The sequence below is a fragment of the Hemitrygon akajei genome, chromosome 8 (assembly GCF_048418815.1).
Source record: "Hemitrygon akajei chromosome 8, sHemAka1.3, whole genome shotgun sequence".
In the NCBI taxonomy this organism is placed as follows: domain Eukaryota; kingdom Metazoa; phylum Chordata; class Chondrichthyes; order Myliobatiformes; family Dasyatidae; genus Hemitrygon; species Hemitrygon akajei.
In genome coordinates this window covers 171,513,107-171,539,187 of record NC_133131.1, presented here as the reverse complement: position 1 = coordinate 171,539,187, position 26,081 = coordinate 171,513,107, and the positions used below count along the sequence as shown (strand labels likewise).

The window sequence follows — 26,081 nt, the reverse complement described above, 5'->3', positions numbered from 1 at the left end:
TGGGGGATCTGGGTAGGGGGTAGAAACGAGCAGTGTAGGGTAAGGGAACAGTGAGGGGTGGATCTGGGAAGGGGGTAGAAATGAGCAGTGTAGGGTAAGGGAACAGTGAGTTGGGGGGATCTGGGTAGGGGGTAGAAACGAGCAGTGTAGGGTAAGGGAACAGTGAGGGGTGGATCTGGGTAGGGGGTAGAAACGAGCGGTGTAGGGTAAGGGAACAGTGAGTTGGGGGGATCTGGGTAGGGGTAGAAATGAGCAGTGTAGGGTAAGGGAACAGTGAGTTTGGGGGATCTGGGAAGGGGGTAGAAACGAGCAGTGTAGGGTAAGGGAACAGTGAGTTGGGGGGATCTGGGAAGGGGGTAGAAATGAGCGGTGTAGGGTAAGGGAACAGTGAGTTTGGGGGATCTGGGAAGGGGGTAGAAACGAGCAGTGTAGGGTAAGGGAACAGTGAGGGTGGATCTGGGTAGGGGGTAGAAACGAGCAGTGTAGGGTAAGGGAACAGTGAGTTGGGGGGATCTGGGTAGGGGGTAGAAACGAGCAGTGTAGGGTAAGGGGAACAGTGAGTTGGGTGGATCTGGGTAGGGGGTAGAAACGAGCAGTGTAGGGTAAGGGAACAGTGAGGGGTGGATCTGGGAAGGGGGTAGAAATGAGCGGTGTAGGGTAAGGGAACAGTGAGTTTGGGGGATCTGGGTAGGGGGTAGAAATGAGCAGTGTAGGGTAAGGGAACAGTGAGTTTGGGGGATCTGGGTAGGGGGTAGAAATGAGCGGTGTAGGGTAAGGGAACAGTGAGTTGGGTGGATCTGGGTAGGGGGTAGAAACGAGCAGTGTAGGGTAAGGGAACAGTGAGTTTGGGGGATCTGGGTAGGGGGTAGAAACGAGCAGTGTAGGGTAAGGGAACAGTGAGTTTGGGGGATCTGGGTAGGGGGTAGAAATGAGCGGTGTAGGGTAAGGGAACAGTGAGTTTGGGGGATCTGGGTAGGGGGTAGAAATGAGCGGTGTAGGGTAAGGGAACAGTGAGTTTGGGGGGATCTGGGTAGGGGGTAGAAATGAGCGGTGTAGGGTAAGGGAACAGTGAGTTTGGGGGATCTGGGTAGGGGGTAGAAATGAGCGGTGTAGGGTAAGGGAACAGTGAGTTTGGGGGATCTGGGAAGGGGGTAGAAATGAGCAGTGTAGGGTAAGGGAACAGTGAGTTTGGGTGGATCTGGGAAGGGGGTAGAAACGAGCAGTGTAGGGTAAGGGAACAGTGAGTTGGGGGGATCTGGGTAGGGGGTAGAAATGAGCGGTGTAGGGTAAGGGAACAGTGAGTTTGGGGGATCTGGGAAGGGGGTAGAAACGAGCAGTGTAGGGTAAGGGAACAGTGAGTTTGGGTGGATCTGGGAAGGGGGTAGAAACGAGCAGTGTAGGGTAAGGGAACAGTGAGTTTGGGGGATCTGGGTAGGGGGTAGAAACGAGCAGTGTAGGGTAAGGGAACAGTGAGTTTGGGGGATCTGGGTAGGGGGTAGAAATGAGCGGTGTAGGGTAAGGGAACAGTGAGTTTGGGGGATCTGGGTAGGGGGTAGAAACGAGCAGTGTAGGGTAAGGGAACAGTGAGTTTGGGTGGATCTGGGAAGGGGGTAGAAACGAGCAGTGTAGGGTAAGGGAACAGTGAGTTTGGGGGATCTGGGTAGGGGGTAGAAATGAGCGGTGTAGGGTAAGGGAACAGTGAGTTTGGGGGATCTGGGAAGGGGGTAGAAACGAGCAGTGTAGGGTAAGGGAACAGTGAGTTTGGGGGATCTGGGTAGGGGGTAGAAATGAGCGGTGTAGGGTAAGGGAACAGTGAGTTTGGGGGATCTGGGTAGGGGGTAGAAACGAGCAGTGTAGGGTAAGGGAACAGTGAGTTTGGGGGATCTGGGTAGGGGGTAGAAATGAGCGGTGTAGGGTAAGGGAACAGTGAGTTTGGGGGATCTGGGAAGGGGGTAGAAACGAGCAGTGTAGGGTAAGGGAACAGTGAGTTTGGGTGGATCTGGGTAGGGGGTAGAAATGAGCAGTGTAGGGTAAGGGAACAGTGAGTTTGGGGGATCTGGGTAGGGGGTAGAAACGAGCAGTGTAGGGTAAGGGAACAGTGAGTTTGGGGGATCTGGGTAGGGGGTAGAAACGAGCAGTGTAGGGTAAGGGAACAGTGAGTTTGGGTGGATCTGGGAAGGGGGTAGAAACGAGCAGTGTAGGGTAAGGGAACAGTGAGTTTGGGGGATCTGGGTAGGGGGTAGAAACGAGCAGTGTAGGGTAAGGGAACAGTGAGTTTGGGGGATCTGGGTAGGGGGTAGAAACGAGCAGTGTAGGGTAAGGGAACAGTGAGTTTGGGGGATCTGGGTAGGGGGTAGAAACGAGCAGTGTAGGGTAAGGGAACAGTGAGTTTGGGGGATCTGGGTAGGGGGTAGAAACGAGCAGTGTAGGGTAAGGGAACAGTGAGTTGGGGGGATCTGGGTAGGGGGTAGAAATGAGCAGTGTAGGGTAAGGGAACAGTGAGTTGGGTGGATCTGGGTAGGGGGTAGAAACGAGCAGTGTAGGGTAAGGGAACAGTGAGTTTGGGGGATCTGGGTAGGGGGTAGAAACGAGCAGTGTAGGGTAAGGGAACAGTGAGTTTGGGGGATCTGGGTAGGGGGTAGAAACGAGCAGTGTAGGGTAAGGGAACAGTGAGTTTGGGGGATCTGGGTAGGGGGTAGAAACGAGCAGTGTAGGGTAAGGGAACAGTGAGTTGGGTGGATCTGGGAAGGGGGTAGAAACGAGCAGTGTAGGGTAAGGGAACAGTGAGTTGGGTGGATCTGGGTAGGGGGTAGAAATGAGCAGTGTAGGGTAAGGGAACAGTGAGTTTGGGGGATCTGGGTAGGGGGTAGAAACGAGCAGTGTAGGGTAAGGGAACAGTGAGTTTGGGGGATCTGGGTAGGGGGTAGAAACGAGCGGTGTAGGGTAAGGGAACAGTGAGTTGGGTGGATCTGGGTAGGGGGTAGAAACGAGCAGTGTAGGGTAAGGGAACAGTGAGTTTGGGGGATCTGGGTAGGGGGTAGAAACGAGCGGTGTAGGGTAAGGGAACAGTGAGTTGGGGGGATCTGGGTAGGGGTAGAAATGAGCAGTGTAGGGTAAGGGAACAGTGAGTTTGGGTGGATCTGGGAAGGGGGTAGAAACGAGCAGTGTAGGGTAAGGGAACAGTGAGTTGGGTGGATCTGGGTAGGGGGTAGAAACGAGCAGTGTAGGGTAAGGGAACAGTGAGTTTGGGGGATCTGGGTAGGGGGTAGAAACGAGCAGTGTAGGGTAAGGGAACAGTGAGGGGTGGATCTGGGTAGGGGTAGAAATGAGCAGTGTAGGGTAAGGGAACAGTGAGTTTGGGGGGATCTGGGTAGGGGTAGAAATGAGCAGTGTAGGGTAAGGGAACAGTGAGTTGGGGGGATCTGGGTAGGGGTAGAAATGAGCAGTGTAGGGTAAGGGAACAGTGAGTTTGGGTGGATCTGGGAAGGGGGTAGAAACGAGCAGTGTAGGGTAAGGGAACAGTGAGTTGGGTGGATCTGGGTAGGGGGTAGAAACGAGCAGTGTAGGGTAAGGGAACAGTGAGTTTGGGGGATCTGGGTAGGGGGTAGAAACGAGCAGTGTAGGGTAAGGGAACAGTGAGGGGTGGATCTGGGTAGGGGGTAGAAACGAGCAGTGTAGGGTAAGGGAACAGTGAGTTTGGGGGATCTGGGTAGGGGGTAGAAATGAGCAGTGTAGGGTAAGGGAACAGTGAGGGGTGGATCTGGGTAGGGGGTAGAAATGAGCAGTGTAGGGTAAGGGAACAGTGAGGGGTGGATCTGGGTAGGGGGTAGAAATGAGCAGTGTAGGGTAAGGGAACAGTGAGGGGTGGATCTGGGTAGGGGGTAGAAACGAGCAGTGTAGGGTAAGGGAACAGTGAGTTTGGGGGATCTGGGTAGGGGGTAGAAATGAGCAGTGTAGGGTAAGGGAACAGTGAGTTGGGTGGATCTGGGTAGGGGGTAGAAACGAGCAGTGTAGGGTAAGGGAATAGTGAGTTTGGTGGATCTGGGTAGGGGGTAGAAACGAGCAGTGTAGGGTAAGGGAACAGTGAGGGGTGGATCTGGGTAGGGGGTAGAAATGAGCGGTGTAGGGTAAGGGAACAGTGAGTTGGGTGGATCTGGGTAGGGGGTAGAAATGAGCGGTGTAGGGTAAGGGAACAGTGAGTTTGGGGGATCTGGGAAGGGGGTAGAAATGAGCGGTGTAGGGTAAGGGAACAGTGAGTTTGGGGGATCTGGGTAGGGGGTAGAAACGAGCAGTGTAGGGTAAGGGAACAGTGAGTTTGGGGGATCTGGGTAGGGGGTAGAAACGAGCAGTGTAGGGTAAGGGAACAGTGAGTTGGGTGGATCTGGGTAGGGGGTAGAAACGAGCAGTGTAGGGTAAGGGAACAGTGAGTTTGGGGGATCTGGGTAGGGGGTAGAAACGAGCAGTGTAGGGTAAGGGAACAGTGAGTTGGGTGGATCTGGGTAGGGGGTAGAAACGAGCAGTGTAGGGTAAGGGAACAGTGAGTTTGGGGGATCTGGGTAGGGGGTAGAAACGAGCAGTGTAGGGTAAGGGAACAGTGAGTTTGGGGGATCTGGGTAGGGGGTAGAAACGAGCAGTGTAGGGTAAGGGAACAGTGAGTTGGGTGGATCTGGGTAGGGGGTAGAAATGAGCAGTGTAGGGTAAGGGAACAGTGAGTTTGGGGGATCTGGGTAGGGGGTAGAAATGAGCGGTGTAGGGTAAGGGAACAGTGAGTTGGGTGGATCTGGGTAGGGGGTAGAAACGAGCAGTGTAGGGTAAGGGAACAGTGAGTTTGGGGGATCTGGGTAGGGGTAGAAATGAGCGGTGTAGGGTAAGGGAACAGTGAGTTGGGGGGATCTGGGTAGGGGGTAGAAATGAGCAGTGTAGGGTAAGGGAACAGTGAGTTGGGTGGATCTGGGAAGGGGGTAGAAACGAGCAGTGTAGGGTAAGGGAACAGTGAGTTGGGTGGATCTGGGAAGGGGGTAGAAACGAGCAGTGTAGGGTAAGGGAACAGTGAGTTTGGGGGATCTGGGTAGGGGGTAGAAACGAGCAGTGTAGGGTAAGGGAACAGTGAGTTGGGGGGATCTGGGTAGGGGGTAGAAACGAGCGGTGTAGGGTAAGGGAACAGTGAGTTTGGGGGATCTGGGTAGGGGGTAGAAATGAGCAGTGTAGGGTAAGGGAACAGTGAGTTGGGGGGATCTGGGTAGGGGGTAGAAATGAGCGGTGTAGGGTAAGGGAACAGTGAGTTTGGGGGATCTGGGTAGGGGGTAGAAACGAGCAGTGTAGGGTAAGGGAACAGTGAGGGGTGGATCTGGGTAGGGGGTAGAAATGAGCAGTGTAGGGTAAGGGAACAGTGAGGGGTGGATCTGGGTAGGGGGTAGAAATGAGCAGTGTAGGGTAAGGGAACAGTGAGGGGTGGATCTGGGTAGGGGGTAGAAATGAGCAGTGTAGGGTAAGGGAACAGTGAGTTGGGGGGATCTGGGTAGGGGGTAGAAATGAGCAGTGTAGGGTAAGGGAACAGTGAGTTGGGTGGATCTGGGTAGGGGGTAGAAATGAGCAGTGTAGGGTAAGGGAACAGTGAGTTTGGGGGATCTGGGTAGGGGGTAGAAATGAGCAGTGTAGGGTAAGGGAACAGTGAGTTTGGGGGATCTGGGTAGGGGGTAGAAATGAGCAGTGTAGGGTAAGGGAACAGTGAGTTGGGTGGATCTGGGAAGGGGGTAGAAACGAGCAGTGTAGGGTAAGGGAACAGTGAGTTGGGTGGATCTGGGTAGGGGGTAGAAATGAGCAGTGTAGGGTAAGGGAACAGTGAGTTTGGGGGATCTGGGTAGGGGGTAGAAACGAGCAGTGTAGGGTAAGGGAACAGTGAGTTTGGGGGATCTGGGTAGGGGGTAGAAACGAGCGGTGTAGGGTAAGGGAACAGTGAGTTGGGTGGATCTGGGTAGGGGGTAGAAACGAGCAGTGTAGGGTAAGGGAACAGTGAGTTTGGGGGATCTGGGTAGGGGGTAGAAACGAGCGGTGTAGGGTAAGGGAACAGTGAGTTGGGGGGATCTGGGTAGGGGTAGAAATGAGCAGTGTAGGGTAAGGGAACAGTGAGTTTGGGTGGATCTGGGAAGGGGGTAGAAACGAGCAGTGTAGGGTAAGGGAACAGTGAGTTGGGTGGATCTGGGTAGGGGGTAGAAACGAGCAGTGTAGGGTAAGGGAACAGTGAGTTTGGGGGATCTGGGTAGGGGGTAGAAACGAGCAGTGTAGGGTAAGGGAACAGTGAGGGGTGGATCTGGGTAGGGGTAGAAATGAGCAGTGTAGGGTAAGGGAACAGTGAGTTTGGGGGGATCTGGGTAGGGGGTAGAAATGAGCAGTGTAGGGTAAGGGAACAGTGAGTTGGGGGGATCTGGGTAGGGGTAGAAATGAGCAGTGTAGGGTAAGGGAACAGTGAGTTTGGGTGGATCTGGGAAGGGGGTAGAAACGAGCAGTGTAGGGTAAGGGAACAGTGAGTTGGGTGGATCTGGGTAGGGGGTAGAAACGAGCAGTGTAGGGTAAGGGAACAGTGAGTTTGGGGGATCTGGGTAGGGGGTAGAAAAGCAGTGTAGGGTAAGGGAACAGTGAGGGGTGGATCTGGGTAGGGGGTAGAAACGAGCAGTGTAGGGTAAGGGAACAGTGAGTTTGGGGGATCTGGGTAGGGGGTAGAAATGAGCAGTGTAGGGTAAGGGAACAGTGAGGGGTGGATCTGGGTAGGGGGTAGAAATGAGCAGTGTAGGGTAAGGGAACAGTGAGGGGTGGATCTGGGTAGGGGGTAGAAATGAGCAGTGTAGGGTAAGGGAACAGTGAGGGGTGGATCTGGGTAGGGGGTAGAAATGAGCAGTGTAGGGTAAGGGAACAGTGAGGGGTGGATCTGGGTAGGGGGTAGAAACGAGCAGTGTAGGGTAAGGGAACAGTGAGTTGGGGGGATCTGGGTAGGGGGTAGAAATGAGCAGTGTAGGGTAAGGGAACAGTGAGTTGGGTGGATCTGGGTAGGGGGTAGAAACGAGCAGTGTAGGGTAAGGGAACAGTGAGTTTGGTGGATCTGGGTAGGGGGTAGAAACGAGCAGTGTAGGGTAAGGGAACAGTGAGGGGTGGATCTGGGTAGGGGGTAGAAATGAGCGGTGTAGGGTAAGGGAACAGTGAGTTGGGTGGATCTGGGTAGGGGGTAGAAATGAGCGGTGTAGGGTAAGGGAACAGTGAGTTTGGGGGATCTGGGAAGGGGGTAGAAATGAGCGGTGTAGGGTAAGGGAACAGTGAGTTTGGGGGATCTGGGTAGGGGGTAGAAACGAGCAGTGTAGGGTAAGGGAACAGTGAGTTTGGGGGATCTGGGTAGGGGGTAGAAACGAGCAGTGTAGGGTAAGGGAACAGTGAGTTGGGTGGATCTGGGTAGGGGGTAGAAACGAGCAGTGTAGGGTAAGGGAACAGTGAGTTTGGGGGATCTGGGTAGGGGGTAGAAACGAGCAGTGTAGGGTAAGGGAACAGTGAGTTGGGTGGATCTGGGTAGGGGGTAGAAACGAGCAGTGTAGGGTAAGGGAACAGTGAGTTTGGGGGATCTGGGTAGGGGGTAGAAACGAGCAGTGTAGGGTAAGGGAACAGTGAGTTTGGGGGATCTGGGTAGGGGGTAGAAACGAGCAGTGTAGGGTAAGGGAACAGTGAGTTGGGTGGATCTGGGTAGGGGGTAGAAATGAGCAGTGTAGGGTAAGGGAACAGTGAGTTTGGGGGATCTGGGTAGGGGGTAGAAATGAGCGGTGTAGGGTAAGGGAACAGTGAGTTGGTTGGATCTGGGTAGGGGGTAGAAACGAGCAGTGTAGGGTAAGGGAACAGTGAGTTTGGGGGATCTGGGTAGGGGTAGAAATGAGCGGTGTAGGGTAAGGGAACAGTGAGTTGGGGGGATCTGGGTAGGGGGTAGAAATGAGCAGTGTAGTGGTAAGGGAACAGTGAGTTGGGTGGATCTGGGAAGGGGGTAGAAACGAGCAGTGTAGGGTAAGGGAACAGTGAGTTGGGTGGATCTGGGAAGGGGGTAGAAACGAGCAGTGTAGGGTAAGGGAACAGTGAGTTTGGGGGATCTGGGTAGGGGGTAGAAACGAGCAGTGTAGGGTAAGGGAACAGTGAGTTGGGGGGATCTGGGTAGGGGGTAGAAACGAGCGGTGTAGGGTAAGGGAACAGTGAGTTTGGGGGATCTGGGTAGGGGGTAGAAATGAGCAGTGTAGGGTAAGGGAACAGTGAGTTGGGGGGATCTGGGTAGGGGGTAGAAATGAGCGGTGTAGGGTAAGGGAACAGTGAGTTTGGGGGATCTGGGTAGGGGGTAGAAACGAGCAGTGTAGGGTAAGGGAACAGTGAGGGGTGGATCTGGGTAGGGGGTAGAAATGAGCAGTGTAGGGTAAGGGAACAGTGAGGGGTGGATCTGGGTAGGGGGTAGAAATGAGCAGTGTAGGGTAAGGGAACAGTGAGGGGTGGATCTGGGTAGGGGGTAGAAATGAGCAGTGTAGGGTAAGGGAACAGTGAGTTGGGGGGATCTGGGTAGGGGGTAGAAATGAGCAGTGTAGGGTAAGGGAACAGTGAGTTGGGTGGATCTGGGTAGGGGGTAGAAATGAGCAGTGTAGGGTAAGGGAACAGTGAGTTTGGGGGATCTGGGTAGGGGGTAGAAATGAGCAGTGTAGGGTAAGGGAACAGTGAGGGGTGGATCTGGGTAGGGGGTAGAAACGAGCAGTGTAGGGTAAGGGAACAGTGAGTTTGGGGGATCTGGGTAGGGGGTAGAAACGAGCAGTGTAGGGTAAGGGAACAGTGAGGGGTGGATCTGGGTAGGGGGTAGAAACGAGCAGTGTAGGGTAAGGGAACAGTGAGGGGTGGATCTGGGAAGGGGGTAGAAATGAGCAGTGTAGGGTAAGGGAACAGTGAGTTGGGTGGATCTGGGTAGGGGGTAGAAATGAGCAGTGTAGGGTAAGGGAACAGTGAGTTTGGGGGATCTGGGTAGGGGGTAGAAACGAGCAGTGTAGGGTAAGGGAACAGTGAGGGGTGGATCTGGGTAGGGGGTAGAAACGAGCAGTGTAGGGTAAGGGAACAGTGAGGGGTGGATCTGGGAAGGGGGTAGAAACGAGCAGTGTAGGGTAAGGGAACAGTGAAATGGGTGGATCTGGGTAGGGGGTAGAAATGAGCGGTGTAGGGTAAGGGAACAGTGAGTTGGGGGGATCTGGGTAGGGGTAGAAACGAGCAGTGTAGGGTAAGGGAACAGTGAGTTGGGTGGATCTGGGAAGGGGGTAGAAACGAGCGGTGTAGGGTAAGGGAACAGTGAGGGGTGGATCTGGGAAGGGGGTAGAAACGAGCGGTGTAGGGTAAGGGAACAGTGAGTTGGGTGGATCTGGGTAGGGGGTAGAAATGAGCGGTGTAGGGTAAGGGAACAGTGAGTTTGGGGGATCTGGGTAGGGGGTAGAAATGAGCGGTGTAGGGTAAGGGAACAGTGAGTTTGGGGGGATCTGGGAAGGGGGTAGAAACGAGCAGTGTAGGGTAAGGGAACAGTGAGTTGGGTGGATCTGGGTAGGGGGTAGAAATGAGCGGTGTAGGGTAAGGGAACAGTGAGTTGGGTGGATCTGGGTAGGGGGTAGAAATGAGCAGTGTAGGGTAAGGGAACAGTGAGTTGGGTGGATCTGGGAAGGGGGTAGAAACGAGCAGTGTAGGGTAAGGGAACAGTGAGTTGGGTGGATCTGGGTAGGGGGTAGAAATGAGCAGTGTAGGGTAAGGGAACAGTGAGTTGGGTGGATCTGGGTAGGGGGTAGAAACGAGCAGTGTAGGGTAAGGGAACAGTGAGTTTGGGGGATCTGGGAAGGGGGTAGAAACGAGCGGTGTAGGGTAAGGGAACAGTGAGTTGGGTGGATCTGGGTAGGGGGTAGAAATGAGCGGTGTAGGGTAAGGGAACAGTGAGTTGGGTGGATCTGGGTAGGGGGTAGAAACGAGCAGTGTAGGGTAAGGGAACAGTGAGTTTGGGGGATCTGGGTAGGGGGTAGAAACGAGCAGTGTAGGGTAAGGGAACAGTGAGTTTGGGGGATCTGGGTAGGGGGTAGAAATGAGCGGTGTAGGGTAAGGGAACAGTGAGTTGGGTGGATCTGGGTAGGGGGTAGAAATGAGCAGTGTAGGGTAAGGGAACAGTGAGTTGGGTGGATCTGGGAAGGGGGTAGAAATGAGCAGTGTAGGGTAAGGGAACAGTGAGTTTGGGGGATCTGGGTAGGGGGTAGAAATGAGCGGTGTAGGGTAAGGGAACAGTGAGTTGGGGGGATCTGGGTAGGGGGTAGAAACGAGCAGTGTAGGGTAAGGGAACAGTGAGTTGGGTGGATCTGGGAAGGGGGTAGAAATGAGCAGTGTAGGGTAAGGGAACAGTGAGTTGGGTGGATCTGGGAAGGGGGTAGAAACGAGCAGTGTAGGGTAAGGGAACAGTGAGTTTGGGGGATCTGGGAAGGGGGTAGAAATGAGCGGTGTAGGGTAAGGGAACAGTGAGTTGGGGGGATCTGGGTAGGGGGTAGAAACGAGCAGTGTAGGGTAAGGGAACAGTGAGTTGGGTGGATCTGGGAAGGGGGTAGAAATGAGCAGTGTAGGGTAAGGGAACAGTGAGTTGGGTGGATCTGGGAAGGGGGTAGAAACGAGCAGTGTAGGGTAAGGGAACAGTGAGTTTGGGGGATCTGGGTAGGGGGTAGAAATGAGCAGTGTAGGGTAAGGGAACAGTGAGTTGGGTGGATCTGGGTAGGGGGTAGAAATGAGCGGTGTAGGGTAAGGGAACAGTGAGTTGGGTGGATCTGGGAAGGGGGTAGAAACGAGCAGTGTAGGGTAAGGGAACAGTGAGTTTGGGGGATCTGGGAAGGGGGTAGAAATGAGCAGTGTAGGGTAAGGGAACAGTGAGTTGGGTGGATCTGGGAAGGGGGTAGAAACGAGCAGTGTAGGGTAAGGGAACAGTGAGTTGGGTGGATCTGGGTAGGGGGTAGAAACGAGCAGTGTAGGGTAAGGGAACAGTGAGTTTGGGGGATCTGGGAAGGGGGTAGAAATGAGCAGTGTAGGGTAAGGGAACAGTGAGTTGGGTGGATCTGGGAAGGGGGTAGAAACGAGCAGTGTAGGGTAAGGGAACAGTGAGTTTGGGGGATCTGGGAAGGGGGTAGAAATGAGCAGTGTAGGGTAAGGGAACAGTGAGTTGGGTGGATCTGGGAAGGGGGTAGAAACGAGCAGTGTAGGGTAAGGGAACAGTGAGTTGGGTGGATCTGGGTAGGGGGGTAGAAACGAGCAGTGTAGGGTAAGGGAACAGTGAGTTTGGGGGATCTGGGAAGGGGGTAGAAATGAGCAGTGTAGGGTAAGGGAACAGTGAGTTGGGTGGATCTGGGAAGGGGGTAGAAACGAGCAGTGTAGGGTAAGGGAACAGTGAGTTGGGTGGATCTGGGTAGGGGGTAGAAACGAGCAGTGTAGGGTAAGGGAACAGTGAGTTTGGGGGATCTGGGTAGGGGGTAGAAACGAGCAGTGTAGGGTAAGGGAACAGTGAGTTGGGTGGATCTGGGAAGGGGGGTAGAAACGAGCAGTGTAGGGTAAGGGAACAGTGAGTTGGGTGGATCTGGGTAGGGGGTAGAAACGAGCAGTGTAGGGTAAGGGGAACAGTGAGTTTGGGGGATCTGGGAAGGGGGTAGAAATGAGCGGTGTAGGGTAAGGGAACAGTGAGTTTGGGGGATCTGGGAAGGGGGTAGAAATGAGCGGTGTAGGGTAAGGGAACAGTGAGTTTGGGGGATCTGGGAAGGGGGTAGAAACGAGCAGTGTAGGGTAAGGGAACAGTGAAATGGGTGGATCTGGGAAGGGGGTAGAAACGAGCAGTGTAGGGTAAGGGAACAGTGAGTTGGGTGGATCTGGGAAGGGGGTAGAAATGAGCAGTGTAGGGTAAGGGAACAGTGAGTTTGGGGGGATCTGGGAAGGGGGTAGAAATGAGCGGTGTAGGGTAAGGGAACAGTGAGTTTGGGGGATCTGGGAAGGGGGTAGAAACGAGCAGTGTAGGGTAAGGGAACAGTGAAATGGGTGGATCTGGGAAGGGGGTAGAAATGAGCGGTGTAGGGTAAGGGAACAGTGAGTTTGGGGGATCTGGGAAGGGGGTAGAAATGAGCGGTGTAGGGTAAGGGAACAGTGAGTTTGGGGGATCTGGGAAGGGGGTAGAAACGAGCAGTGTAGGGTAAGGGAACAGTGAGTTGGGTGGATCTGGGAAGGGGGTAGAAACGAGCAGTGTAGGGTAAGGGAACAGTGAGGTTTGGGGGATCTGGGTAGGGGGTAGAAACGAGCGGTGTAGGGTAAGGGAACAGTGAGTTGGGTGGATCTGGGTAGGGGGTAGAAACGAGCAGTGTAGGGTAAGGGAACAGTGAGGGGGGGATCTGGGTAGGGGGTAGAAACGAGCGGTGTAGGGTAAGGGAACAGTGAGGGGTGGATCTGGGTAGGGGGTAGAAATGAGCAGTGTAGGGTAAGGGAACAGTGAGTTTGGGGGATCTGGGAAGGGGGTAGAAACGAGCAGTGTAGGGTAAGGGAACAGTGAGTTGGGGGGATCTGGGTAGGGGGTAGAAACGAGCAGTGTAGGGTAAGGGAACAGTGAGTTGGGTGGATCTGGGTAGGGGGTAGAAACGAGCGGTGTAGGGTAAGGGAACAGTGAGTTGGGTGGATCTGGGAAGGGGGTAGAAACGAGCAGTGTAGGGTAAGGGAACAGTGAGTTGGGTGGATCTGGGTAGGGGGTAGAAACGAGCGGTGTAGGGTAAGGGAACAGTGAGTTGGGTGGATCTGGGTAGGGGGTAGAAACGAGCAGTGTAGGGTAAGGGAACAGTGAGTTGGGTGGATCTGGGAAGGGGGTAGAAACGAGCAGTGTAGGGTAAGGGAACAGTGAGTTTGGGGGATCTGGGTAGGGGGTAGAAACGAGCGGTGTAGGGTAAGGGAACAGTGAGTTGGGTGGATCTGGGTAGGGGGTAGAAACGAGCAGTGTAGGGTAAGGGAACAGTGAGTTTGGGGGATCTGGGTAGGGGGTAGAAACGAGCAGTGTAGGGTAAGGGAACAGTGAGTTGGGTGGATCTGGGAAGGGGGTAGAAATGAGCGGTGTAGGGTAAGGGAACAGTGAGTTGGGTGGATCTGGGAAGGGGGTAGAAACGAGCAGTGTAGGGTAAGGGAACAGTGAGTTTGGGGGATCTGGGAAGGGGGTAGAAACGAGCAGTGTAGGGTAAGGGAACAGTGAGTTTGGGGGATCTGGGTAGGGGGTAGAAACGAGCAGTGTAGGGTAAGGGAACAGTGAGTTGGGGGGATCTGGGAAGGGGGTAGAAATGAGCGGTGTAGGGTAAGGGAACAGTGAGTTTGGGGGATCTGGGTAGGGTGTAGAAATGAGCGGTGTAGGGTAAGGGAACAGTGAGGGGTGGATCTGGGTAGGGGGTAGAAACGAGCAGTGTAGGGTAAGGGAACAGTGAGTTTGGGGGATCTGGGTAGGGGGTAGAAACGAGCAGTGTAGGGTAAGGGAACAGTGAGTTTGGGGGGATCTGGGTAGGGGGTAGAAACGAGCAGTGTAGGGTAAGGGAACAGTGAGTTGGGTGGATCTGGGAAGGGGGTAGAAACGAGCGGTGTAGGGTAAGGGAACAGTGAGTTGGGTGGATCTGGGAAGGGGGTAGAAACGAGCAGTGTAGGGTAAGGGAACAGTGAGTTGGGGGGATCTGGGTAGGGGGTAGAAATGAGCGGTGTAGGGTAAGGGAACAGTGAGTTGGGTGGATCTGGGTAGGGGGTAGAAATGAGCGGTGTAGGGTAAGGGAACAGTGAGTTGGGTGGATCTGGGAAGGGGGTAGAAACGAGCAGTGTAGGGTAAGGGAACAGTGAGTTGGGGGGATCTGGGAAGGGGGTAGAAACGAGCGGTGTAGGGTAAGGGAACAGTGAGTTGGGTGGATCTGGGAAGGGGGTAGAAACGAGCAGTGTAGGGTAAGGGAACAGTGAGGGGTGGATCTGGGTAGGGGGTAGAAACGAGCAGTGTAGGGTAAGGGAACAGTGAGTTGGGTGGATCTGGGAAGGGGGTAGAAACGAGCAGTGTAGGGTAAGGGAACAGTGAGTTGGGTGGATCTGGGAAGGGGGTAGAAACGAGCGGTGTAGGGTAAGGGAACAGTGAGTTGGGGGGATCTGGGTAGGGGGTAGAAACGAGCAGTGTAGGGTAAGGGAACAGTGAGTTGGGTGGATCTGGGAAGGGGGTAGAAACGAGCGGTGTAGGGTAAGGGAACAGTGAGTTGGGGGGATCTGGGTAGGGGGTAGAAACGAGCGGTGTAGGGTAAGGGAACAGTGAGTTGGGGGGATCTGGGTAGGGGGTAGAAACGAGCAGTGTAGGGTAAGGGAACAGTGAGTTGGGTGGATCTGGGAAGGGGGTAGAAACGAGCGGTGTAGGGTAAGGGAACAGTGAGTTGGGGGGATCTGGGTAGGGGGTAGAAACGAGCAGTGTAGGGTAAGGGAACAGTGAGTTGGGTGGATCTGGGTAGGGGTAGAAACGAGCAGTGTAGGGTAAGGGAACAGTGAGTTTGGGTGGATCTGGGTAGGGGGTAGAAATGAGCAGTGTAGGGTAAGGGAACAGTGAGTTTGGGTGGATCTGGGTAGGGGGTAGAAACGAGCAGTGTAGGGTAAGGGAACAGTGAGTTTGGGTGGATCTGGGTAGGGGGTAGAAATGAGCGGTGTAGGGTAAGGGAACAGTGAGTTGGGGGGATCTGGGTAGGGGGTAGAAACGAGCAGTGTAGGGTAAGGGAACAGTGAGTTTGGGGGATCTGGGAAGGGGGTAGAAACGAGCAGTGTAGGGTAAGGGAACAGTGAGTTGGGTGGATCTGGGAAGGGGGTAGAAACGAGCAGTGTAGGGTAAGGGAACAGTGAGTTGGGTGGATCTGGGAAGGGGGTAGAAACGAGCAGTGTAGGGTAAGGGAACAGTGAGTTGGGTGGATCTGGGAAGGGGGTAGAAATGAGCAGTGTAGGGTAGGGGAACAGTGAGTTTGGGGGATCTGGGTAGGGGGTAGAAACGAGCGGTGTAGGGTAAGGGAACAGTGAGTTGGGTGGATCTGGGAAGGGGGTAGAAATGAGCAGTGTAGGGTAAGGGAACAGTGAGTTTGGGGGATCTGGGTAGGGGGTAGAAACGAGCAGTGTAGGGTAAGGGAACAGTGAGTTTGGGGGATCTGGGTAGGGGGTAGAAATGAGCAGTGTAGGGTAAGGGAACAGTGAGTTGGGGGGATCTGGGAAGGGGGTAGAAACGAGCAGTGTAGGGTAAGGGAACAGTGAGTTTGGGGGATCTGGGTAGGGGGTAGAAACGAGCAGTGTAGGGTAAGGGAACAGTGAGTTGGGGGGATCTGGGTAGGGGTAGAAACGAGCAGTGTAGGGTAAGGGAACAGTGAGTTGGGTGGATCTGGGTAGGGGGTAGAAACGAGCGGTGTAGGGTAAGGGAACAGTGAGTTGGGTGGATCTGGGAAGGGGGTAGAAATGAGCGGTGTAGGGTAAGGGAACAGTGAGTTTGGGGGAGCTGGGTAGGGGGTAGAAACGAGCAGTGTAGGGTAAGGGAACAGTGAGTTTGGGGGATCTGGGTAGGGGGTAGAAACGAGCAGTGTAGGGTAAGGGAACAGTGAGTTTGGGGGATCTGGGTAGGGGGTAGAAACGAGCAGTGTAGGGTAAGGGAACAGTGAGTTTGGGGGATCTGGGTAGGGGGTAGAAATGAGCGGTGTAGGGTAAGGGAACAGTGAGTTGGGTGGATCTGGGAAGGGGGTAGAAACGAGCAGTGTAGGGTAAGGGAACAGTGAGTTGGGTGGATCTGGGTAGGGGGTAGAAATGAGCGGTGTAGGGTAAGGGAACAGTGAGTTGGGTGGATCTGGGAAGGGGGTAGAAACGAGCGGTGTAGGGTAAGGGAACAGTGAGTTGGGTGGATCTGGGAAGGGGGTAGAAATGAGCGGTGTAGGGTAAGGGAACAGTGAGTTTGGGGGATCTGGGTAGGGGGTAGAAACGAGCAGTGTAGGGTAAGGGAACAGTGAGTTTGGGGGATCTGGGTAGGGGGTAGAAACGAGCAGTGTAGGGTAAGGGAACAGTGAGTTTGGGGGATCTGGGAAGGGGGTAGAAACGAGCAGTGTAGGGTAAGGGAACAGTGAGTTGGGTGGATCTGGGAAGGGGGTAGAAACGAGCAGTGTAGGGTAAGGGAACAGTGAGTTGGGTGGATCTGGGAAGGGGGTAGAAACGAGCGGTGTAGGGTAAGGGAACAGTGAGGGGTGGATCTGGGTAGGGGGTAGAAATGAGCAGTGTAGGGTAAGGGAACAGTGAGGGGTGGATCTGGGTAGGGGGTAGAAATGAGCAGTGTAGGGTAAGGGAACAGTGAGGGGTGGATCTGGGTAGGGGGTAGAAATGAGCAGTGTAGGGTAAGGGAACAGTGAGGGGTGGATCTGGGTAGGGGGTAGAAATGAGCAGTGTAGGGTAAGGGAACAGTGAGGGGTGGATCTGGGTAGGGGGTAGAAATGAGCAGTGTAGGGTAAGGGAACAGTGAGTTTGGTGGATCTGGGTAGGGGGTAGAAATGAGCAGGGTAGGGTAAGGGAACAGTGAGTTTGGGTGGATCTGGGTAGGGGGTAGAAATGAGCGGTGTAGGGTAAGGGAACAGTGAGTTGGGTGGATCTGGGTAGGGGGTAGAAATGAGCGGTGTAGGGTAAGGGAACAGTGAAATGGGTGGATCTGGGTAGGGGGTAGAAACGAGCAGTGTAGGGTAAGGGAACAGTGAGGGGGGGATCTGGGTAGGGGGTAGAAACGAGCAGTGTAGGGTAAGGGAACAGTGAGTTGGGGGGATCTGGGTAGGGGGTAGAAACGAGCGGTGTAGGGTAAGGGAACAGTGAGTTGGGTGGATCTGGGAAGGGGGTAGAAACGAGCAGTGTAGGGTAAGGGAACAGTGAGTTTGGGGGATCTGGGAAGGGGGTAGAAACGAGCAGTGTAGGGTAAGGGAACAGTGAGTTTGGGGGATCTGGGAAGGGGGTAGAAACGAGCAGTGTAGGGTAAGGGAACAGTGAGTTTGGGGGATCTGGGAAGGGGGTAGAAACGAGCAGTGTAGGGTAAGGGAACAGTGAGTTTGGGGGATCTGGGAAGGGGGTAGAAACGAGCAGTGTAGGGTAAGGGAACAGTGAGTTTGGGGGATCTGGGAAGGGGGTAGAAACGAGCAGTGTAGGGTAAGGGAACAGTGAGTTGGGTGGATCTGGGAAGGGGGTAGAAACGAGCGGTGTAGGGTAAGGGAACAGTGAAATGGGTGGATCTGGGAAGGGGGTAGAAACGAGCAGTGTAGGGTAAGGGAACAGTGAGGGGTGGATCTGGGAAGGGGGTAGAAACGAGCGGTGTAGGGTAAGGGAACAGTGAGTTGGGTGGATCTGGGAAGGGGGTAGAAATGAGCAGTGTAGGGTAAAGGAGAGAAGAGGCACACTGTGGTGATAGGGGATTCATTAGTTAGGGGAATGGACAGGAGGGTCTGTGGACAAGAACAAAATTCCCAGACAGTACATTTCTTCCTGGGTGCCAGGGTCCAGGATATTTCAGATTGAGTCCTCAACATTCTTAAGTGGGAGGGTGAACAGCCAGAAGTTGTGGTCCATGTTAGTAACAATGACACGAGTAGGATATGATGAGGTTCTGCATAGGGAGTTCAGGGAGTTTAGGTGTTAAATGGCAGGACCTCCAGGGTTGTGATCTCAGGATTGCTACCCGTGCCATGTGCTAGCGAGACCAGAACTAGGAAGATTTACAGTTTATTACAGTCAGCCCTCTTTATCCGCGGGTTCCGCATGCACGGATTCAACCAACCGTGGATCAGGAAAACCCGGAAATTCTCTCTCCAGCACGTTGTTCGAGCATGTAGATTTTTTTTCTTGTCATTATTCCCTAAACAATACAGTATAACAACTATTTACGTAGCATTTACATTGTATTAGGTATTACAAGTAATCTAGAGATGATTTAAAGTAGTGGTCGCCAACCAGTCGATCGCGATCGACAAGTTGATCTTTGAGACTTTCCCAGTAGATCCTGAAAAAAAAAGAAAAATGTGCACCAGGCAGAAAAGACTGGAAGCAAAACCCTGCAACCCTGGAAACAACCTCTCTTTACAAACTGCTCTCCGCAACGGGAACACCACTACATCACCATTATCCTAATCAGCATCAACCTATCTTTATAATGCTCACATTACAACACTTCTCCCCCTTTAAATTCCATCATTTCCCAAATGTAAAGGAACTGGGAAACAAAAAACAGTGATGTCATTAGCTTGCGTACCTCTGAAACCTATGCTAGTGTCTCAGTAACAGTTTACCAATAAAAACACCTGAAAAACGTGGCAGATTCAACATTCAGTCTAACAAAGGAAACCGTCCATTCAAATATTCAGTCTGTCAGGAGGTTTGTGAGGACACTGCGCTGCAACAGATGAGAATGATTAAATCCAGGTACAGAAGCTGTCTTACTGACAGACACCTCACAGACTGTCTCAGACTGGCTGTCTGTAGTTATGAGCCACATTTCAGGGAACTAGCAGAAAGTATTCAGCCCCAGTCATCACACTGAGTGCAACAGTCAATTTTTATTCATTTATTTTTTGTGTTGAAATAAAATTAAATAATGAAACATAGAATTAAAGGTGTTGTAATGTGAGCATTATAAAAATAAATAATACCAATTAATAGTAACATAGCAACATTGCCGCTACGGAAAGCCACCTGCAAAGAGAGACTGCTTCCGGGGCTGTGGAGCTCCACTTCCGGTCCCTTCTGCCCGGTGCACATGCGCGCGTTTAAACGATTTAGTAGGTTGATCTTGCCTTTCACTAAAGCCGAGGTAGGGGATCTTGGGCTCAAAAAGGTTGCCGACCATTAATTTAAAGTATACGGGAGGATGTGCATAGGTTACCATGGATCAGGAATGGGAAAAAAAATGGAAGTTCTCTAAGTCAGCCTTAGTTAGTCAAACATCTGACTTGGTATATAGTATATATACCTTTCTATGCATATAAAACACTTAAGAAATGTATGTATTTCAATAATTAAACCACTGCGTTGCCTAGTAACTTGTACCATTCATCGGGGCAGGGCCTTCACATGCTCCATTATTCTCACTTTATCCTTTAAAATTGTTCCAATCGTTGACCGACTGTAGCCTAATGCTTTTCCAATGACCGATGGTGTTTCATCTCTTTCTGATCACTTTATTATTTCCACTTTATTTTCAATCGTGATCGTCTTCCGGAACAGAAACACTGTGGGCAGTGGGTCCTAAAGTCCACCGCATTGAGACAGGTTAAATAAGCTCTGGAGCTCCGCCGGGTCCTAAAGTCCACCGACTTGAGCATCTGTGTTTTTTGGCATCCGCGGGGGTCCTGGAACCAATCCCCCGCGGATAAGGAGAGCCGACTGTACGTGGCTAAGAAGTTGATGTATGAGGGAAGGCATAAGATTTTTGAATCATTGGGCTCTCTTCCAGAGAAGATGTGACCTGTTCAGTAGGGAAGGTTTGCACCTAAAATAGAGGGGACCTAATATCCTAGCGGAAAGGTTTGTTAATGCTGCACGGTGGGGTTTAAACTAGAGTTTCAGGGGGATGGGGACCAGAGTGCCAGAACAGTTAGTGGAGCATTTTTGCTTTTTGAGATACAGCACAGTAACAGGCCTTTCAGGCCCAAGGGGAAGGCACTGGCCAAATACACCCACATGACTAATTAACCTGCTCACCCACACAACTTTGGAATGCTGGGATTTTGAAATTCAGAAAGCGATGCCTCAGAAAGGCAGCATCTATCACACAGGGCATGCCCTCTTCTCGTTGCTACCACCGAGGAGACTGAAGGCACAAACTCAATGATTTAGGAATAACTTCTTCCCCTCTGCCAGCAGGTTTCTGAATGAACATTGAACCCATGAACACTACTTCACTATTTTGCTTTTTTTATTCTCTTGTTGCGCTACTTATTTATCTTTTAAAATATGTTTCCTATCATCATTTATGGCTTTTTATTATGTTTTACAATACACTGCTGTCACAAAACAATAAATTTCATGACCTATGCTAGTGACATTAAACCTGATTCTGTGGGAGGAAACCCTCGGGGTCACAGGGAGAACGTACAGTACAAACTCCTTACACCACAGCAGGAACTGAACCCGGATGACTAGCACTGTAAGCAACACAGTAGATTGTAACACAGAAGCAGTGAGCTGTTGGTCTCCCATCTCATTACTACAGGAGCAGCATCTCTCTCTCTCTTTCTCTCTCTCTCCCTCGCTCGCGTGACAGAGAGCCTGGGTGAGATGTCAAAGTGTTGGGAGGGACTTTGGTTTTCAACGGACTCCAGATCATGGTCTCTTTCGGGACTTTGCTATTGCTTGCATGGAGGGTGGCGGGGGGTTGATGTTTTTGTTTGAGCAAGTAGGGAGAGGGGAGGGGGGTTGACACTTTTGTTGCTGCTTGAGCACAGGAGAGGGGCCTTTGTGAGGGTTCTAAAGTTTTCTGTCATTCATTCTTTGGGGTCTTTTTCCTGCTTTGTGGATGTGTGCAGAGAGTAAGAATTTCAGGTTGTATACTGTATACATTCTTTGATATCAAATGGAACCATCGAACACTGTTACACTAACTGCTGCACTAACCCTGACTCATTCTAGTTATAATTTTGGTTGGTATGGATGAGTTGAACCAAGGGGCCTGTTCCTGTGTTGTATAAAACTCTACAAAATAACGACACGTTTCCAATCTTACCACCAGCTGACCGTAACCTCTGGAGAGATGGTCCTAAGTGGGTTTTTCGATCTGAACGTAGGCAGCCAGTTCATTGGTCAACGTGTGTCGCCGCCCGTTCCATTGGAAATGGGATGGTGGTCCACTCTCAGGGCTGCCGCTGGCATACTCAAAATGGCCACTGAGCTCAAAGGCCAGAGAAGACTTGACCAGCCCCACGCTGCCTGCCCTCTCTGGAGCTGGATGGTACACTCTCCCATTCACCGGCATGAACAACCTCTCAGGTTCAAACCTCACCGCCAACTTGTCACCCCCGCCACAGTAGGACAGGAGCTCCCCCTCCGGACCCTCGCCTCTGACCAGGTGGGTGAAGACAATCGGCAGATCCTCACAGCGAATGAAATTCCGCTCCCTCCCACAGAGGGAGAGGTACGGGAACTCCTGGTAGCGTCCCGTGGCATTCTTCCTGAGTTGCTTGAAGAAAAAAATCAGAAACTCTTTATCTAATGACCAACAGAGAGACAGAAGTTTAAGTGAAGGTGGTGCAGTCAACAGACAGACAGATCTAGGGTGGAGAACATTCTGAATGGTTGCATGATGTGGAGGCTCCAATGCAAAGATTTGCAAAGGAGCTGCAGAGGGTTGTAGACTCAACCCCCCCCCACCACCCCACCATCAAAGACTCTCCAAGAACAAGTGTCTCAAAAAAGTCCCAGATGGCTGTATTGCTGCTGCAAAGACAACAAATTTCACAACAAATGTCAGTGATGACAAACCTGATTTTGGTTATAATTTCCAGTTGCCACCATAAGGCAGCTCAGTTGATTCAGCTGTCAACAAATGCAATGACCAAGTGAGGAGGAACGGAGGTGGAGGCATACAAGATCAGAGGGCAGTTGTTCCAGTACTGGATCAGATACTGCCAGGGTCTTTTTCTCACTTTGTATCTCCAGGTGACCTGCACTGTTTGTTTTAATCCCAGCAGGTTAATCGTTGCTTTATGCATATAAACAGGTTCAAAGGGCACTGGAGCACAGAGACAGGCCCTTTGGCCCATCTAGTCCATGCCAAACTGATATTCTGTGTATTCCCATCGACCACCGCTCTCCTGTCAGTCTACCTATCCAAATATCTCTTAATTGTTGAAATCAAACTCACATCCACCACCTCTACTGACAGCTCATTCCACATTCGCACCACCCTGAGTGAAAAAGTTACCTCAATTTCCTCTTCAATATTTCATCTTTCACCTTTGACCCTTGACTTCTAGTTCTAGTTTCACCCAACCTCAGTGGAAAAGACTGCTTCAATTTACCCTATCTATACCCCTCATAATTTTGTATACCTCCATCAAATCTCCCCTCATCTTCTCACGCTCCTGAGAATAAAGTGCTAACCTATTCAATCTTTCCCTATAACTCAGGTCCCCAAGTCCCAGCAACATCCTTGTAAATTATCTGTGTACTCTTTCAATCATATTGGTATCTTTCCTGCAGGTAGGTGACTAGAACTGGACACAAAACTTCAAAATTGGCCTCAAACAACGTCATTGGCCTTCAACAAAACATACCAACTCCTGCAACCAATACTTTGATTTACGAAGGCCAATGTGCAAAAGCTCTCTAACTCTTGATCTCACAGACTGTTAGTCTGATTCGTTAAACATGTGAAATCTTAGGATGTCTGTTCATGTTTTACAATTCTGGTATAAAACCTTTCTCTTTGGTACTCTGATTCAGGTCTCGTGTGGGGTCAGCCGACTGAGGGAATGCTCACCTTTAAAGCAGGTGATGAAATTCTTCACCTTCGTGTCATCGAGAAAGAGCTGCAAGAGAGAAGTCAGGAAGTCACACCATATCTCGCACAGACTGAACATCAGGACACATGCAGCCAGCTGTTGGTTCTGACACATCTCCACACTCTGACATTCAAACAGACTCCCTACAACCCCAAAGCTCTTCATGCTTCGAGAACAAAAGGCCATTCAGCACACCAATTCTGGTTCGTGAATCGGTGAGACTGGAGTTTGAGGCCTGGTATTCGGAGTCCCATCACTGGTAAGAACAGAGTTTGCTGATCGACATGCCCTGGGATCGATGCTGAGGACTGAAGCCCAAGGACGAATCGGAGTTGCGGAAATTCGGGCAGGAGCTGAGGGTGGGTCTGCAAATCTCTGCAAGCCCATTGATCCTGGTGTCTGCAGCCCAAGTCACCTCCACAAGACAGGGTGGAGGCCTGTTCTGCGGTTAAAGGACTGTGTATGTGGGTGAGTAGGAGGAAGGAATGGGGCCTGTTTTGCTGACGTTGTGTTGTTGCTTGTTGTGTTCTCTGTTGTTCTGCTTGACATTGTGGGCATGCGATGTTGCCCTCAGCACACCCTCAGATGGGGTAAAAGGAATTGTTGGCATTTCAGCTGAAACCCTGCATCAGCAGCCTGAGAAATCACTGCCTGGTATGGGAATTATGAAACATCTGACCAGAGGATCCACAAAGGATTGTGAGGACTGCTAAGAGGATCACTGAGGTCTTTCTTCCACCCATCAGAAGTGCAGCGTACACAGGGCCCTTAGCAACGATCCCTCCCATCCGTTCAACAATCTCTTTGACCCCCCCCCTACCATCAGGCAGGAGGTATCACAGCATTAGGACAAGAAGACAAGAACTGATGGAAGGGAAACAGCTTCTTTCCCGGGCCGTGAGACTGCTGAACTCCCTGCCACGTCTGAGATTGCATCATACATGAAGCACAAGTAGCGTTATACTGTTTATTTTTTTAATTTGTGTCATAAATGCACCTATTTGTTAATTTATTTGTGGTAACATTACTTTATGTATTGTGGGTGTGTTATATGTACTGTGTTGTGCACATTGGTCTAGAGGAATGTTGTTTGTTTGGCAATATACATGTTCACGGTTGAAATGACAATAAACTTGAGCTTGAAATACAGTGTAAACCATTGATAGTGCAGTGGTTTATCATTAACTCAGTGACATTCACTGCCTGGTTAATGATACACGACGGCCCTACTCCTGTTGGCTACAGCACCACAGCTCCCTCTACTGGCCATGCATGAAATACACTGTCACTCTGCATGCCAGTTTCAGCCATGCAATAACAGTTTAACACACGGCGGAGGAACTCAGCAGGTCAGGCAGCAGCTGTCAAGAGGAATACAGTCAATGCTTTGGGCCAAGACCCTTTATCAGGATTCCTCTGTAACTGGTGAGAGGGACCCTATCCGAGATCCGACGGGAATCATCTCAGGAGAGGGAAAAAAACACAAATGATTTCCTCTATTCTGGTCTTGGAAGAGATCATTTAACTTTGTACAGACTGGTTTTCAATTTTACATTCCATGTGCTGACTATGCCTACGTGCCAGCAATGCTGCAGCAAGCAATTTAAAAAGTATATCTGTACTTCACCATACGTGTGCACAGGACAATGATCGATTTTATTGAGAGATTTATTTATTATTTGTTGAGATACAGCATGGAATACTCTCCCCCAGCCCTCCGCGTCGCACTCTGATTTAACTTCAGAGTGCCTCAGGGATCTGTTCTGGGACCTTTACTCTTTGTGATTTTTATAAATGACCTGGATGAGGAAGTGGAGGGATGGGTTAGTAAATTTGCTGATGACACAAAGGTTGGGGGTGATGTGGATAGTGTGGAGGGCTGTCAGAGGTTACAGTGGGACACTGATAGGATGCAAAACTGGGCTGAGAAATGGCAGATGGAGTTCAACTCAGATAAGTGTAAAGTGGTTCATTTTTGTAGGTCAAATATGATGGCAGAATATAGTATTAATGGTAAGACTCTTGGCAGTGTGGAGTATCAGAGGGATCTTGGGGTCCAAGTCCATAGGACGCTCAAAGCAGCAGCGCAGGTTGACTCTGTGGTTAAGAAGGCGTATGGTGTATTGGCCTTCATCAATCGTGGAATTGAATTTAGGAGCCGAGAAGTAATGTTGCAGCTATATAGAACCCTGGTCAGACCCCACTTGGGAGTACTGTGCTCAGTTCTGGTCGCCTCACTACAGGAAGGATGTGGAAGCCATAGAAAGGGTGCAGAGGAGATTTACAAGGATGTTGCCTGGATTGGGGAGCATGTCTTATGAGGATAGGTTGAGTGAACTCAGCCTTTTCTCCTTGGAGCGACGGAGGATGAAAGGGATGGCCGTCGGCTCGGAGGTTCGACCGACTCAGGTCGCTTTTGGTGTGCGCTGCATCTGCGAGGCTGGTTTTGACGGAGCTTCCATTGTGTGCTGCGTCTGCGAGGCTGAGTCGGGCGGCGCCTTGGAAGTCCGTAGCGGGGGTATTCCCTTCTGCCGCCGGCGTGGGATGGCGAGTCTGTCGGGACCCTGGGGACTTGTGGAAACTGTGGTGATTTCTTTTGAACTTACAGTCCTTTAACATCTTGGACTATTTTTACTGTGCCCATAGTCTGTTTTTTTAAAATCAATTATGCTATTGTTTGCACTGTTGTAACTGTATGTTGTAATTATGTGGTTTTGTGCAGGTCTTGTAGCTTTAGTTTTTGGTCTTGTTTTTGTCTAGTGGATTTGGAACTCCTTTCCAGGGAACGTGCTAGACGGTAGCGCGATATTAATACGCAGCAGCCTCTCCGGCCTCTGGATTGGGGATTGCCAAATGTTACGTGGATTTTCTGGTGTAGTCTGTTTTGTCATATGCTTTTGTGATATCATTCTGGGGGAACGTTGTCTCATTTTTTAACTGCATTGCATTTGTGGTTTCTAAATGACAATAAACTGAATCTGAATCTGAAGGTGACCTGATAGAGGTGTATAAGATGATGAGAGGCATTGATTGTGTGGATAGTCAGAGGCTTTTTCCCAGGGCTGAAATGGTTGCCACAAGAGGACACAGGTTTAAGGTGCTGGAGAGTAGGTACAGAGGAGATGTCAGGGGTAAGTTTTTTTTTTACTCAGAGATTGGTGAGTGCGTGGAATGGGCTGCTGGCAGAGGTGGTGGAGGCGGATATGATAGGGTCTTTTAAGAGACTTTTAGATAGGTACATGGAGCTTAGAAAAATAGAGGGCTATGGGTAAGCCTAGTAATTTCTAGAGGAGGGACATGTTCGGCACAACTTTGTGGGCCGAAGGGCCTGTATTGTGCTGTAGGTTTTCTATGTTTCTAACCCCAGCCTAACTGGAGTTCAATTTAGTGCTGTTTGTAAAGAATTTGTATGTTCTCCCTGTGACTGTGTGGAATTCCTCCGGGTGCTCCGGTTTCCTCCCACAGTCCAGAGACGTACCGGTTAACTGGTCATTGTAA

The 26,081-nt window shown here is 51.5% G+C and overlaps 1 protein-coding gene across 6 annotated transcripts in view; it reads right to left on the bottom strand.

The window, feature by feature from the left end:
• The window catches only part of c8h8orf82 (chromosome 8 C8orf82 homolog), a 130,249-nt gene that overhangs the window by 97,711 nt on the left and 6,457 nt on the right, over window positions 1–26,081 (bottom strand). For 3 of the 6 annotated variants that reach the window (XM_073055092.1, XM_073055090.1, XM_073055094.1), the window contains exons 2-3: window positions 22,562–22,610; window positions 20,807–21,288 (exon numbers count right to left, since the gene is read on the bottom strand). In XM_073055092.1, coding sequence (XP_072911193.1) covers window positions 20,840–21,288; window positions 22,562–22,610 — 498 coding nt within the window. In that variant the 3' untranslated portion in view covers window positions 20,807–20,839. Of the gene's footprint in view, window positions 1–17,795; window positions 18,089–18,115; window positions 18,829–20,806; window positions 21,289–22,561; window positions 22,611–26,081 lie in introns of those variants that run through there. The other 3 variants (XM_073055088.1, XM_073055093.1, XM_073055089.1) reach the window with 3 other exon arrangements.